This window comes from Hoplias malabaricus, chromosome 4, assembly GCF_029633855.1.
Source record: "Hoplias malabaricus isolate fHopMal1 chromosome 4, fHopMal1.hap1, whole genome shotgun sequence".
Classification (NCBI taxonomy): domain Eukaryota; kingdom Metazoa; phylum Chordata; class Actinopteri; order Characiformes; family Erythrinidae; genus Hoplias; species Hoplias malabaricus.
In genome coordinates this window covers 51,801,717-51,816,998 of record NC_089803.1, presented here as the reverse complement: position 1 = coordinate 51,816,998, position 15,282 = coordinate 51,801,717, and the positions used below count along the sequence as shown (strand labels likewise).

Below are 15,282 nucleotides of genomic sequence, written 5' to 3'. Positions count from 1 at the left end.
GCTCTCTCACTGCCACATGTCTCCCCATCACAAAACAAACTCATGTTGCTTGCGGTGTGACGTGTACAGCTGCGGACTGGGAGACCGTTCCTAACTTTGGTTGATGCTGTACCTTGCATAAAGTTTTTAAAGCATAGTAAATAACGTTGAAACAGTATCACTAACCATTAAGGAATTTTACCATGAAACCGGTAACAGTGTCATGTCTAGTGTACTATTAATTAAATTAAGTAATAAGTACATTGCTTTTTTACAGGGCAAAGGATCTCCAAGTGGCACTCCATCAGGCACGCAGAAGAAAGTAAAGAGAACCCTTCCTAACCCACCTTCAGAGGAAGAGGCCGCTAATGCCGGTCAAACGGCATACAGCACTGCCTCTGCTCGTCGCCGTCTCTGCCGAAGCTCCAACATGGCAAGAGCCAAAATCTTACAGGATATTGATCGTGAACTGGACTTAGTGGAACGGGAATCCTCCAAGCTTCGCAAGAAGCAGGCTGAACTAGATGAGGAAGAGAAAGAGATTGATGCCAAATTGCGATACCTAGAGATGGGCATTAACAGACGGAAAGAGGCCTTACTCAAAGAAAGAGAGAAAAGGGAAAGGGCGTATCTGCAAAGTGTTGCAGAAGATCGTGACTACATGTCTGACAGTGAAGTGAGCAATATCCGTGAGACAAGGAGGGGTGGAGTTGAAGAGGACGTAGGTGGACATGGACTGGAAAGACCCCGCACTGCTCCACAGTCAGAACTAGATGAGTTTGTTCCACCACAGACCAAACATGAATATGGCAAGTACTCCCAGTATCAGTACCCACAATATCAGCAATCCCTGTACCAGTCTCAACAGCCCTACCAGTCTCAGTCCATCTACTCCTCTGTGCCCTCTCTCACCGCCTCTCAACAGCAAAGCTACCACCAGATGCTGCTGCTACAGCAGAAAGCAAGACAGCAGGCTGCCCTTCTGTCAGAACTAGATGCCACCAAAGTGTCAACTAACTATGATACCTCACCTTATCTTGGAGGCAAGTATGGCAATCACCTTGATCTGCGTGGCCTGGAAGAACGTGGTGGCAGCATGGCAGGAAGTCCAATGTCCAATGCGTCTGCAGACTCTTTCTATGCTGAATTGGATCAACACCATCAAACACCCAGAAGTTACCTGCTCTTAGAGGATGCAGCTGAACTTGCCAAGAGTACAGCTGGCCTCTCATCTACAAGCTACGGAATTGCAGAGAGGGAGCTGGCCAAAGCAGAGCGCCTGCTTAGACGCACAGCAGCAGATGTGGGCACAGATTACCTTGGGAGCTCCACAAGGCTTCATTCTTATGGAAAAACCCAAGATGATGAGGATTTAATGGAAGAACCATATGAACTCAAGCTTTTGAAACAGCAGCTGAAGCAGGAATTTAGGAGAAGCACAGGTGGTACTGAGAGCTTAGAGCAGCTGGCTGGTCTTTCACATCATTATACTCCTAGCACTAGTGTCACTGGAGGAGGTTATAGGCCATTCTCCAAGTCAGAGAAATACAGCATAAGTAGATTAACCCTGGAGAAGCAGGCAGCCAAGCAGCTTCCAACATCTATGATTTACCAGAAACACAAAAGTGCCAGCAATATTGGAAAATACCCCTCTATTCAGGACAGTAGAGGCTTAGAGACTGACTACAGCAGTTACCTGGCATCCACTGCTGCTTCACCAAGATCAAGCAGATTACTACAAGATGAGATCACCTTTGGTCTTCGTAAGAACATTGCAGAGCAACAAAAGTACCTGGGCTCAACATTAGGTGCCAATCTGGCAGGTTCACTCAATTTAGGTCAGAGTCTGAACCTGAGCCCCAGTGTGAGGTCATCCCTGGGAGAGGACTCTGCATATCCCAGCGGGAGTCGATCCAGGCCTTCTTCTAGACCTTCTTCTGTATATGGTTTAGACTTATCAATCAAAAGGGATACCTCAAGCTCTTCCTTGAGGCTCAAAGCAGAGGGTGACCCTTCTTCAGAGACGGCCTATCAGACACCATCAGGCAGGACAAAGCCCACAAGTCTGCCGATTGGCCAGGGTGGACGTGGCCGAATCCCAATTGTGGCACAGAACTCAGAGGAAGAGAGCCCACTGAGTCCGGTGGGTCAGCCAATGGGTATGGCACGGGCATCTGCAGGTCCGCTCCCACCCATAGCTGCTGACTCCCGTGACCAGTTTGGGTCTTGCCTCTCCCTCCAGGACCCTCAGCAACAACATCTCAGGGAGGACTCTAGCAGAGGTCGTAGCTATGTGCTTATGGATGACCTACAGGGCACAATGTCTGATAGTGAAGGTAACATTTATCTGCACGTATTGTCCTTCTGGGATATTATTTCTCACCTGTTTTCTTTAACATTTCTTTGGCTATCATGTTGTCATTCTCTTTTTGAGCATTGTTTGTGTATCTGCATGTTTAAGCACTTTCAACTGATGCTTGACTTCATGTATCTTCAAAATAAGACAGTAAATTTTTTGCTTTGTTTGGTTGTAAATGTGAATGCTTTGCATGTCAACTCTTTCCTAGTTGCTCACTTTGTTTCCTCTGCTTATGCTTCTTTTTTAAAATATGCATAAAAATAATGCATCATTTATGAAACTCTGAGAGGGCTGAAACACTTTTATATATTACTTTCAGGAATTTTGGGAATTAATGTCAATTAGCCTTATTGTATTGCTACTCTAGTGCCAGATAGAGGATAGAATTGTGTTACAATATAAAAAAAGTGCCTCCAGACTGGCAAAATATTCTCAGTATTCAAAGTAATTCAAGATATTTAACATAGAGAATCACAGTGTAGATATATTCTATATCTAAATTTTGTTGATACATTTTAGATAATCTGTCACAACATACTGATGCAGTGTTAGCTCTATTACTGAAATGTTCTGAGAATTGAAGCTATATATCTGCATATATTTATGCAGGTAATAATTTACTGATATTTAAATTATCAAATTTTGTTTTTGTTTTAACTATAGGGACAAATAATCCTCTCTCAGTTGTGTGATGCACGCAGTGTTACAACCATCTGTATTTAATTCATTTTCAGTGTCTGATTGCTTGCATGTGTTGTGTTTATGTAATAATAAATTAATTTGTTGTCTGTACCTTTTGTTTTGATTGTGTTTTTGAATATTTTGTGTAGATATTTTTGGGTTCTTGCATGGTAATATACACACTTTTGTTTTAACCAAAGTGCCTCTGCTAATCAAGTAGGCTTTGTAATACCTAATACACGCTAATTCACATTCCTTGTTTAAATTAACATCTGTTGTTCAAACCCAAATCTTTTACATCATTTAATGACACATTTTTATCATTTCTTTAAGTGAACTTTTATGAACCCCACACATGTAATACCATATGATGAACACATCATATGTGCCATTTGGAAGTAAATGCATTTGCCTTGGTTACAGCACTAAGTGAATCGTTGGTGGGTTTGAACAGAGACGATCCAGGAAACACACATGAGAATGTCACAGACGGTAGAGTATATTCACTATAGCTTCAAGCTCCCTTACCCCTCCCTCTAACACCCAGCTAATCACCTCTGTCCCAAATGCCTGCCACTTCCCCTTTCCCTCTAACAACCAACACCAACCACCTACTCACCCCTTGCACCATGACCGCCTGCCTGTCACTCACCCATAAGCTCATAGTTGGCTGTAATGGCCGCAGATTCATCTCCATAACAACACGATTTGGGGATTATAAGACCTCACACATTAATATAATGCTGCATTAGTACCTCATGCATCTGCATTTTTTAATTTTAATTTCATGCTCCCCTCACTCTAAAAATAACTCTAGTTATGTTGAGCTAAGATGCTACTTCATCACCTCTTAAAATAGCAATACCACACCAGTCATACAGATCATACTTTATTGCTTTCACAGTAAGCTACACTATTATATTGTGTTAAGGGTTTAAATTCAGATTTGTTTAAATGTTTAGATGTCCTTCATTGTTTATATCATGCTACATTTGAAATTCAGCTTTATATTGTACCAGGTTGCTCTTCACATTCATATATATTTTTGTGCCATGACCTAAGTGTAGTTATTCACATGATTTCAAGGTGATTTTATATTCATTTTATGATAATTTACAGTGTGATAATGTCCATAAAATATTTATTGCTTTTGACTGTATTAGAAGAGTTGTAATTTGATCTCATCATTGGGGATATAGAAAGAAAGCTTTGTCTGGATAAGAGTGGGTTTTAAGTCTCTCCAGCATTGTCCTTTCCTTACAGGAGTTATACTCCTCCCTGCGTTCTACTAAGAGTGCAAAACTGTTACACGTCTACCTCTAGTCTACACCCTGCTGCTTCCATATAAAGTTCAAAAACTAATCAACAGAAGGGGCTTTCAGCTTACTGTAATAATCTGGTTTAGCTTTTAACTATGAATATATATATATAACTGATCATTTTAATAGAGAATTGTTCCTTTAATTTTACTTGCAATCTCTTGGCAGTCCATTCCTTGGAAGTAGATGGCAAGATAGAAAGGCTCCAGGCAACAGGTTTTTCAATTCCCATTTCCAGTTGTGTGAAATAGTGTAACTAATCATGGAAAAATCATGTGCATCTACTGTGTCTGCATTCAATAATGCTCAATGCATCTGTCTTATTCTTATGTTTTAACCACCAAAATTAACAGCATGAATGTATATATATATGTATGTGTGTGTGAGACGTTTATGAACGTTTAAGAACATACTTGAAAAGAGATTATTAATTCTAACTTTCACGCTGGACGCTAAATACTGTTAGGAAAAGATCCAAATCAATATGTTTTTCCATGATTAGTTATACTATTTCACACAACTGGAAATGGGAATTGAAAAACCTTTTGTCTGGAGCCTTTCTATCTTGCCATCTACGTCCAAGGAATGGGCTGCCAAGAGTTTGCAAGTAAAATTAACTTAATAATGCACATTTTGTATCTAGTCAATTTAATCACAAACTTTGGCATCATTCAGATTTTACTATTTGCAAATGAGCTGACAGCCCCTTGGAAAAAGAGGGATGTGTTAAGAGTATTATGCACCCCATTCCCATACAAGAGGACTAAAATGAAATCTTTTACACTACAGTAGTGTGAATGGTATATTAAAAAGTATTTATTTATTTATTTATTTTGCTGCATGTCTGGAATAAGTAAAAGGTGCTTTGAACTAGGGACTCTTCACTTTACCTGTCTCTAGTGTTAAAGGCTGCCCTGTATGCCTAAAAGAAACTAGCCTGGTTTAGCCAGTTTTAAAAAGGTTGATTCTGATGTGATTTTTCTGAAGCCTACCACCTGCGTCAGGAGGAGACCGACTGGTTTGACAAACCACGAGATGATGGACAGGGACTGGATAGGAGACAGGTGAACAATGTGTCTTCATACAAACATATTCATGCACTGCATATTACAACCAGTTCTACAAACACAAGAAACAAGACACAGATATAACCATAGAAATATCTTAGATCTTAGAAAACATACTGTACAGTTTCTTTCAGTACCGTAAGGCTGAACAACAAATGCAAATCTTTAATGTATTCATTATGGTGTAGTGGTCACTGTGTTTTCACAAGTGTGGATCTGTGTGTAAATTTGGCTTCTGCTTGTGTGATATTACACAGATGAAGTCTCAGCACTACTCATTCCCTCATGCAAGAGTGAAACTACAGAGAGACCCTAAAGATCGCAGTGTATCAGGTAAAACATCAGCACAAAATCAGACAGAAATGAGAAACATAAGCCTCGAAAAAGTGGAAAATCTGTTGCAAAAGATGATCTCAAGTTTGCTTTGAGAATCTTCTGTTGGTAATTATCCCCTCTCACCAGACAGACTGTCAACAGACATGAATGTACAGTACGGAACAATTGGGGCTTTCTTTGACTTTTTGGCTTAACCGTGGTGCTGTTAGCCCAGCTCATGGAACCTAGCTCATCTAGGCACTAGAACAAAGAAGACATTTCATGGCATGGCATTGGATTGGCACCTCTCCACTTTCATTAGTCATCAAAAGCCCAAATGGCATGTAATGCACATGTCAGATTATCCTCATAATTAGGAACTGGTGAACAAATGTATAAAGAAAACACAGCAGCTGTGACCTATGTGGTGTGCTGTGACTGGCTAATTTGTTGATGGTGTAGTGATTACATTTGTACAGTTTTTCTGTGCAAATGTGTGCTGACTGACATTCTAAAACTCTGCTTGTTGCTACTGTGAATCATGCTGGGAATTCTATGGAAAAAACATGTTTTCCACCAGGAGGACCCCATTAAAACCACCTGAAATCAAATTCTTATGCAGCAGGAATTGGCCAAGTTGTAAATGTGATGTAAGCGTGATTTGCCACATGGCAGAACATTCCATCAACATCTAGAACTCAAATAATAATGTACTATTTGTATTTAGTATCATAATAGTAACGTAATTTTAAACATGCACCGTGAATGCATGTTATTTTACTACATTTGTGTTTAAAGACAGCTGTTGAAAAGCTAAAATCAACATGACACAACATAAAAACAAGAGCAAAGAGAAACTAGGCAAGCCTAATTTTGCCGGACCGCTATTAGCCAAATAGCTATTGTCAAAGGTTTTTTCTGGTATTTCAAAAACAGGAAAGCCCAAAATACATACCCTTGTTGTTGGAAGGTCTGGAGAAGCTTTGGTGCTTCATATCAATGTCTTTGTTTACAATAATAACAAATAATAACAAACTATAAAAGTTTATCTTGTCAGTTTCTGACAGTGTGTGTATGATCATGGAAAGCCTGTTATTTTCTGTTCATACAAAGCTACAAATCTGAAGCACAGTATTGAAATGACATTAAAACAACTTGTTTACCAGAAAGCAACAAGATAACATTTTAACATTTAAGTTTTTGAACATTTCTAAAACCAAGCACCTTTTATCAACCAAGTAAGCTATACGTGATAAAGGAGCAGGCCATCGCTAGTTATTTATGCACTGACATACATTTCTGCTCTCTCAGTTTTGTGTGCGAGTTCTCCGAGTTCTGCCCGTGCTTTCTGAATGTTGTTCGTTAGCACTTCCGAGTTTTGTGCGCCTGATCCCTGAGTTTTGCCTGCAGTTTTGGCACAAACCTCTCACATGGGCGGGTTTTCTCAGGGGTGCCTTTCCATTGGTTAATATAAGTTTCTGAGTGACAACTCACTGCCCAAGGCATTTTGGACTGCGCATACGTACTCCACGTACTTACTGTTTTAAAATGCTGAAATACCTGCAAAGTCAGACAATATCAATGTAGATACTGAGGTAGTTCAGTCTAAAAAAAAAAAAAATACAAACAAACAACCCTGTTTGTCTCTCGTAGATACTGATCTGAGGTAAATGCACAGTGATGTCTGTGTTTCCTCTGGATGAAACAATAAATGAGCATGTATTTCTGTTTATTTGTACAATATTTTTATATAAGTGCTTGAGCTCATGTACAGAATTCCGTGTACTAACATAGTGAGCCTATTCCACAATGGCTGTTATGATTTAAATGCTCAAATTTTATTTGGATGATCAGAGTTAATCTGTTTTTAAACTGGATTGTGCAATATGGCTGAACTAACAACAGACGGTGTAGTGGCGCCACCTTAAGATTTCTCTGTGAAATATGACTGAATGAATAGTTCCAACTTGCATTTCAACATTAGGTGTCAGTCAGTCAGTAAGCGCAAATTCCTCTTCTAGTTCAGCCTGGTCGGCAGTCTGGCAAAAAATGGTTTTACTCATTTTAAAAAAGGTTAACAGTAGCTAACTAGTTTAGCTGCTTGTGTTTCTGAGCATGTTAGCTAGGTGTTTGAGTAATTTTAATGCATTTTTGTGTAACATATAATTGAATCTCAAAATTCAGTCATTTTTCTTTTGTCGTTTTATGACTATTGCATAGTATTAAGAATGACAATTGACATTTTTTATTCAACAAAAAATAGATAACAAATTAAGTATTGATATGCGATGTTTACGATTGCTGACAACAAAATCATCATAACTTAGACATACTTTTGGACACAATATTATCGCCAAGAACAGAATAAATCGATGCTCAAGCTTTTGCAGTACTTTTTCCTTGATGGAATTCTTAATTTTATAATTACTTAATTTTTAGGTTCTTTTTCTTGCAGAAATTGAGATTGTTATTTTTATTACTGTGCACCATTACCATTAAATGACAAAAAAGCAACAGACTTTGAATTTCTAAATACAATTATCCTCCAGGGTTAGGGCTAGAAACTTGTCGCATTGACGAAATATATTCAAACAAAGATATACAGATTTAAAGGAAAAAGATTAGACACTTTGGAAATGTGCCTCGATGCATGATGCCTTTCAAATGAATGTTTTGTTATGGTTCGACCTGCAGGGAATGGACTGGGCATACGTGTGGTGGGAGGTAAGGAAGTTCCAGGAAGCAATGGGGAGATTGGTGCTTATGTGGCTAAAGTCTTACCAGGGGGAGCAGCAGAGCAGACTGGAAAGATTGTGGAAGGTAAGGTTTTAAGTTTGAGTTGTTTTTCTGTAAATCACTGCTGGTTGGTTTAAATGAGCATTTGCATTTACAATTTGCATTGCAATCTCTTGTAAAAAGGTTAGATTTGTGACATTTAACATTGTTTGATATGATGTTTTAGCGAGGAGGACAGGATAAAGAAATAAATAGATGCCGATCTACATAGTAGAATAACAAAAGACACACAGCCTCCCTTGCCCGGAGTAGGGTTACCGGGGCCCCACCTGGAGCCAGACCTGGGGGAGGGGCTCCTTGGCGAGCGCCTGGTGGTTGAACTTTCACTCATGGAATCCGGCCCGGCTCAGCAACATGGGTCCACTCTCCCATGGGCCCACCATAGAGAGGATAGGTAGTAATTCGGGTCTGGTGCATTGTGGATCGGGTGGCAGCCAAGGGCAGGGGCCTTGGTGTTCTAATCTTCGGTTACTGAAACTGGCTCTTGGAACATGGAACATAACCTCTCTGGTGGGAAAAGAGCCTGAGCTGGTGCGCGCGGTTGAGATATAGTTGGGGTCCCCTTCTTGGGGACCCTAGAGTGGGTGCTGGAGAAGACCCATTCTATCTATCGTTACACTTATATACACTGGGGAGAAGCGGCAGCCAAACGCGCACAGCGTACTCTCGACCAGGAACGACCGTCCACCTGGAGGACTGCATCGTGCACTAGGATTTCACACTGGACAGAGCGCCAATCCATATCTGGGCACACACACATTCATTCACACACCAGGACAGTTATTAGAGAAGCCACTTCACCTACCCTACATGTTTTTGCACTGTGACCCCAGACCGAAACCTACGAAGACACGGGGAGAATATGGAAACTCTACCTCTACTCTACTTAAACCCAAGATCCCAGCGCTGAGAGGCGAACATGCTTACCACTAAGCCACCGTGCTACCCAAATTCTGGGGACTCCATTGTTCTGCTGGGGGACTTCAACGCTCACGTGGGTAATGACAGTGAGACCAGGAGGGGCGTGATTGGGAGGAACGGCCTCACTGATCTGACCCCGAGTGGTGTTCAGTTATTGGATTTCTGAAAAACTGTTTTCCACCAACACTGTATATGGTGGGGGAAGGGAGTTGTTGACCTCGACTGGGGACATCATTAGGTGGGGGAAGGAATACTTCGAGGATCTTCTCAATCCCACCAGTACGTTTTCCACAGAGGAAGTAGAGTTTCGGGATCCTGGGGAGGGTTCGTCTATCACTGGGGCTGAGGTGGCTGAGGTAGTAGGAAAACTCCTTTGCGGTAGGGCCCCAGGGGTGGATGAGGTCAGCCCTGGGTTCCTCAAGGCTCTGGATGTTGTGGGGCTGTCCTGGCTGGCACGTCTTTGCAACATCGCATGGATTTCAGGCATGGATTTCAAGAGGCAGTGCCTCTTGACTAGCAGACTGGGGTGGTGGTTCCCCTTTTTAAGAAGGGGGATCAGAGGGTGTGTTCCAACTATAGGGGGATCACACTCCTCAGCCTCTCCGGTAAGGTCTATGCAGGGGTACTGGAGAAGAGGGTTTGACTGCCCCAGTCATGGAACACAGGACCAGCTCTTTACCCTCGCTAGGATCCTGGAGGGTGCGTGAAAGTTTGCTCAACCAGTCTATATATGTTTTGTGGATCTGGAGAAGGCATTCGACCGTGTCCCTCGGGATATTCTGTGGGGGGATGCTCTGGGAGTATGGGCTACTGGGCTGAACCATAAATTTTTGCTGATGGGCCGATGGCTGTTGCTGTGCTTCATGCAGATATCAGACCAAAAATGACCAAAACTGTGTTTTACTGTGTGATGGTTTTTGTGACTATTCTCATGTGGATGTCGGAGAAAGAGACATTAAATTCGTGGTGCAGATCAAGTGCATGAGCCTATTTTTTGACAGTATTTTAAGTGTTTTTAAGTAAATAACCTTATCTTTGTCATATATACTCTGAGCATTTAACTTGTCAGTTGCACGACTTTTCAGTAAACTCTAATCTCATTACTTCTTGGCACTGGAATTAGCTTTTGTGAGCTGTTTTTAATGCTAATGAATTTTCCAAGCTCTATTGATTACAGATGTAGCTGACAGAAACACTAATGCAGTGTCTTTCTCTGAGTATGAGGACACATACTAGGCACTGTAAATTAGGATCTCCTCCGTTTTTTGCCTTACATCCTGTAGGACATAATTTATGAGGGCCTGTGGGAGGTGGACTTCTACAGCACTGGCTCTATCTGTGCTCAAGCTTATTTATGAGCGTCAGGCAAACAGCTGGTCTTTGTGTGTCCATCTGCAGCCCTGACTTCTACTGCTTCCCCTCATTTATTCTTTATCCTGTCTTCCCATGTGAAAAAAGAAAGGTATACTTAAATTGTGCTGATGTATGTATGCTATTTGGGAAGCATTCATTTGTACTTAATCAGTACTAATATTTATTTTAAATTATATTAATGTACACTTAATAAATCATCCCTGTACAAAGAAAAACATGTATCTCCAAAATAGTAACTGAAAAAACTTTGTAACTTTCAATGGAAGTCTTGTAGAAAGATATTGTTCAAGTAATTTTGGAGCATTTCTATTGATCCATTCATCATAAAATATTTACAGTGTGAGGGACAGCTGCTGTGTTCAAACGATGTAGTAAACTAAAAATCAACGAAAAACAAGTATGTTTTTCTTTGGACAGAAATCAGTATATACTATAATACTATATTGAATATATCAGTTTTCACCACACGTTACAATTCAATTAATGTATATTTAATATGCTTAGTGTAGAATAAGTCATATACCTCTAATTTAATTTAAATTTAGTTTAAATGTATTTTTTGTAGTAGTATATTCAATCAGCCAGCTCAGGGAAATACTTCAATTGTATTAGAAGACTGGTGAAAATAATATGACTAGTATACTCAGTATACAAACCGGATTCCAAAAAAGTTGGGACACTAAACAAATTGTGAATAAAAACTTAATGCAATGATGTGGAGATGGTAACATCTAATATTTTATTCAGAATAGAACACAAATCACAGATCAAAAGTTTAAACCGAGAGAATGTATCATTCATTCATTCATTATCTGTAACCCTTATCCAGTTCAGGGTCGCGGTGGGTCCATAGCCTACCTGGAATCATTGGGCAGGGCAGGATTACACCCTGGAGGGGGCACCAGTCCTTCACAGGGCAACACAGACATTCACTCACACACTCACACCTATGGACACTTTTGAGTCGCCAATCCACCTGCAACGTGTGTTTTTTGGACTGTGGGAGGAAACCGGAGCCCCCTGAGAAAACCCACGCGGACACAGGGAGAACACCAACTCCTTACAGACAGTCACCCGGAGCGGGAATCAAACCCACAACCTTCAGGCCCCTGGAGCTGTGTGACTGCGACACCTACCTGCTGCGCCACTGTGCCACCAGAATGTATCATTTTAAGGGAAAAATATGTTGTTTCAAAATTTCATGGCGTCAACAAATCCCAAAAAAGTTGGGACAAGGCCATTTTTTACCACTGTGTGGCATCCCCCCTTCTTCTTACAACACTCAACAGACGTCTGGGGACAGAGGAGACCAGTTTCTCAAGTTTAGAAATAGGAATGCTCTCCCATTCATGTCTAATACAGGCCTCTAACTGTTCAATCGTCTTGGGCCTTCTTTGTCGCACCTTCCTCTTTATGATGCACCAAATGTTCTCTATAGGTGAAAGATCTGAACTGCAGGCTGCCATTTCAGTCCCCGGATCCTTCTCCTACGTAGCCATGATGTTGTGATTGCTGCAGAATGTGGTCTGGCATTATCTTGTTGAAAAATGCAGGGTCTTCCCTGAAAGAGATGACGTCTAGATGGGAGCATATGTTGTTCTAGAACCTGAACATAGTTCTCTGCATTAATGGTGCCTTTCCAGACATGCAAGCTGCCCATGCCACAAGCACTCATGCAACCCCATACCATCAGTGATGCAGGCTTCTGAACGGAGCGTTGATAACAACTTGGGTTATCCTTGTCCTCTCTGGTCCGGATGACATGGCGTCCCAGTGTTCCATAAAGAACTTCAAATCGTGACTCATCTGACCACAGAACAGTCTTCCATTTTGCCACACTCCATTTTAAAAGACCCCTGGCCCAGTGCAAACGTCTGAGCTTGTGGAGCTTGTGGAGCTTGCTTAGAAATGGCTTCCTCTTTGCACTGTAGAGTTTCAGCTGGCAACGGCGAATGGCACGGTGGATTGTGTTCACTGACAATGCTTTCTGGAAGTATTCCTGAGCCCATTCTGTTATTTCCTTGACAGTGGCGTTCCTGTTTGAGGTGCAGTGACGTTTAAGGGCCCGGAGATCACGAGCATCCAGTAGAGTTTTACGGCCTTGACCCTTACACACAGCAATTGTTCCAGATTCTCTGAATCTTTTGATGATGTTATGCACGGTTGATGATGATAATTTAAAAGTCTTTGCTATTTTACGCTGGGTAACACCATTTTGGTATTGCTGCACTATCTTTCTGCGCAACAATGGTGAAATTGGTGATCCTCTTACCATCTTGGCTTCAGAGAGACACTGACACTCTGAGAAGCTCTTTCATGTTGTCAATTGACCTAATTAGTGTTAATTGGTCTTCCAGCTGTTCGTTATATGCTCAATTTCCTTTTTCCAGCCACTTATTGCTACTTGTCCCAACTTTTTTGGGATTTGTTGACACTGTGAAATTTTGAATCAACATATTTTTCCTTTAAAATGTTACATTTACTCAGATTAAACTTTTGATCTGTCGTCTATGTTCTATTACGAATAAAATCCACATCATTGCATTCAGTTTTTATTCACAATTTGTTTAGTGTCCCAACTTTTTTGGAATCCGATTTGTACATTGAATGTAACTTATTGAATGTAAATTATAATGTTATTTAAAATGCATACAAGTGGTGAGCTTAATTCTGTGAAACACAGACAAGGGGAGGTGCCTACCTGATGACCCCTGTGAAGAGCTAGTGATGCAGTGGGTGTTGGGTACACATGGGCTGGGCCTAATGAGTTACCATCAGGGTTAGGTGTAGCTGGTTGTTGATCCGATCATAAATTACTACAGCAACTCTATTGCTTTGGTGTAGGATTTAAATTGGCAATGATGGATGATTACAGGAATGTTGTTGTTGTTGCTTGTGGGGAGAGAGTGGGCTGGGCACTATGTGAAGCTCTAATGGATTGGCACAGGATATTTTACATCTTATCCTGTGAATAATCACAATTAGTAGTGATTTAGTACAAATTAATAGTTCTATCAATAACCTAAGTACTTTTTCATAAGTAATTTCAGCACATATTAAGTATACTTTTTTCACAAGGGGTTTCCATGTCAGTTTATTATTGTTTTCCTCCTTCCTATCTGATCCTTTCCTGTGGATATGTTCCATTCTCTCTCTAAGCATTTCTGAACTGAAAGAAGTGAAAGATCAAATCTAACTCTTTGCCTTATTGTTTGCCTGTTTTTGCCATAAGCTGACTCTTCTCTCACAAAACATTCCGGCCTTGTTGGGAGCTTATTTTGTGCAGCTGTAAGGGTGAAATGTCAAATGTTCTGCTAGTGTAAAATGAAGGTGTGTATGTTTGACCTAGATACCGCTACACTGAGATTGAATATTACATGCCTGGACCAGGCAGAACATAGTGGTTTTAAGCATCTGAACAGTCCATTGAGTTCCTCTTATTAAATCCCAGCAGCTTTGAATGGATACACGTTAAATATGTGAGCTGTAACCAAGTCTTACACTGAACCTGCAGGGATCCCAAGCATCCATCGCAAGGTGGGAGCACTACGACGTAGAAAGAGGGCCTACCTGGCCTACCTCAAGACTCGCTTCCATCTGTGTAAGTGCTCCATGAGAGAGCCTTGGTTTGGGTTTGAGTTTGCTGTGGCCTGATCTATGCCTTTGCCCTGATCTTCTTTCTGCACTGCTAGGTTGGGGTGATTTTCATTGCAGGGAGTGATGTGGTGTTGGTGTTTTATTTGCCAAGTAACGTGCAAGAGATTCTTGAAATGTGTGTTGACTGTGTGTTTGCACATGCTTTTATAGGAATGCAGGTCCTGGAATGGAATGGCATTCCCCTTTCTAGTAAGACATACGAGGAGGTTCAGGGATTGGTCAGTCAGCAGTGTGGAGAAGCAGAGCTGTGCATGAGACTGTAAGTATCACAATCTGTCACATTTTGCTTGCGCTCAGAAATACTCAAAATTATCGCAGTTCATCGGTGTGCCATTAGACAGGTTTTCAAATTCAGGTCAAGTTATGCTTTTTGGTTTACCTTGCTGTATTTTGTGTCAGGGATATGAACATGCTGTCAGACTCAGAGGGATCCCACTTGGACCTTCATGAGCAGACAAAAGCAGGTATAAAAAGCCTCTGTTTTTTATTAACTTAACAATGATACTCCTGAGAAGTGTCTAACACTGGGAGATCCCTGGTGATGCCTCAGATACTCCAAAGAGCAAATTGAGTGAAAAGCTAGCCAATACAGGTGTCTGCTAATCAAGAGTGTTGTTGATTTCACAGCAAAGCTTTAGTGAAAAGCTATAGTGGTTGTGGTTAGCTTCAAATGAGTCAGAGGAAGCAAATGCTAGCCTGCACCCTCAGGCTTGGTGCTTGTTGTGATGGGATATAGCAAGTCCTAACAAGTGAAATTAGTAATGGCCAAGATTGGGAAACAAAAAAAAAGTACAAATAATATGAATATAGAGGA

The 15,282-nt window shown here is 41.0% G+C and overlaps 1 protein-coding gene across 1 annotated transcript in view; it reads left to right on the top strand.

Moving 5' to 3' along the window:
* pcloa (piccolo presynaptic cytomatrix protein a) overlaps positions 1–15,282 on the top strand; it is an 82,095-nt gene that overhangs the window by 40,719 nt on the left and 26,094 nt on the right. The window contains exons 8-14 of the mRNA XM_066667132.1: positions 257–2,315; positions 3,443–3,511; positions 5,326–5,402; positions 5,663–5,738; positions 8,415–8,540; positions 14,619–14,727; positions 14,868–14,932. Of these exons, the coding sequence (XP_066523229.1) occupies positions 257–2,315; positions 3,443–3,511; positions 5,326–5,402; positions 5,663–5,738; positions 8,415–8,540; positions 14,619–14,727; positions 14,868–14,932 (2,581 nt within the window). The remainder of the gene's footprint in view (positions 1–256; positions 2,316–3,442; positions 3,512–5,325; positions 5,403–5,662; positions 5,739–8,414; positions 8,541–14,618; positions 14,728–14,867; positions 14,933–15,282) is intronic.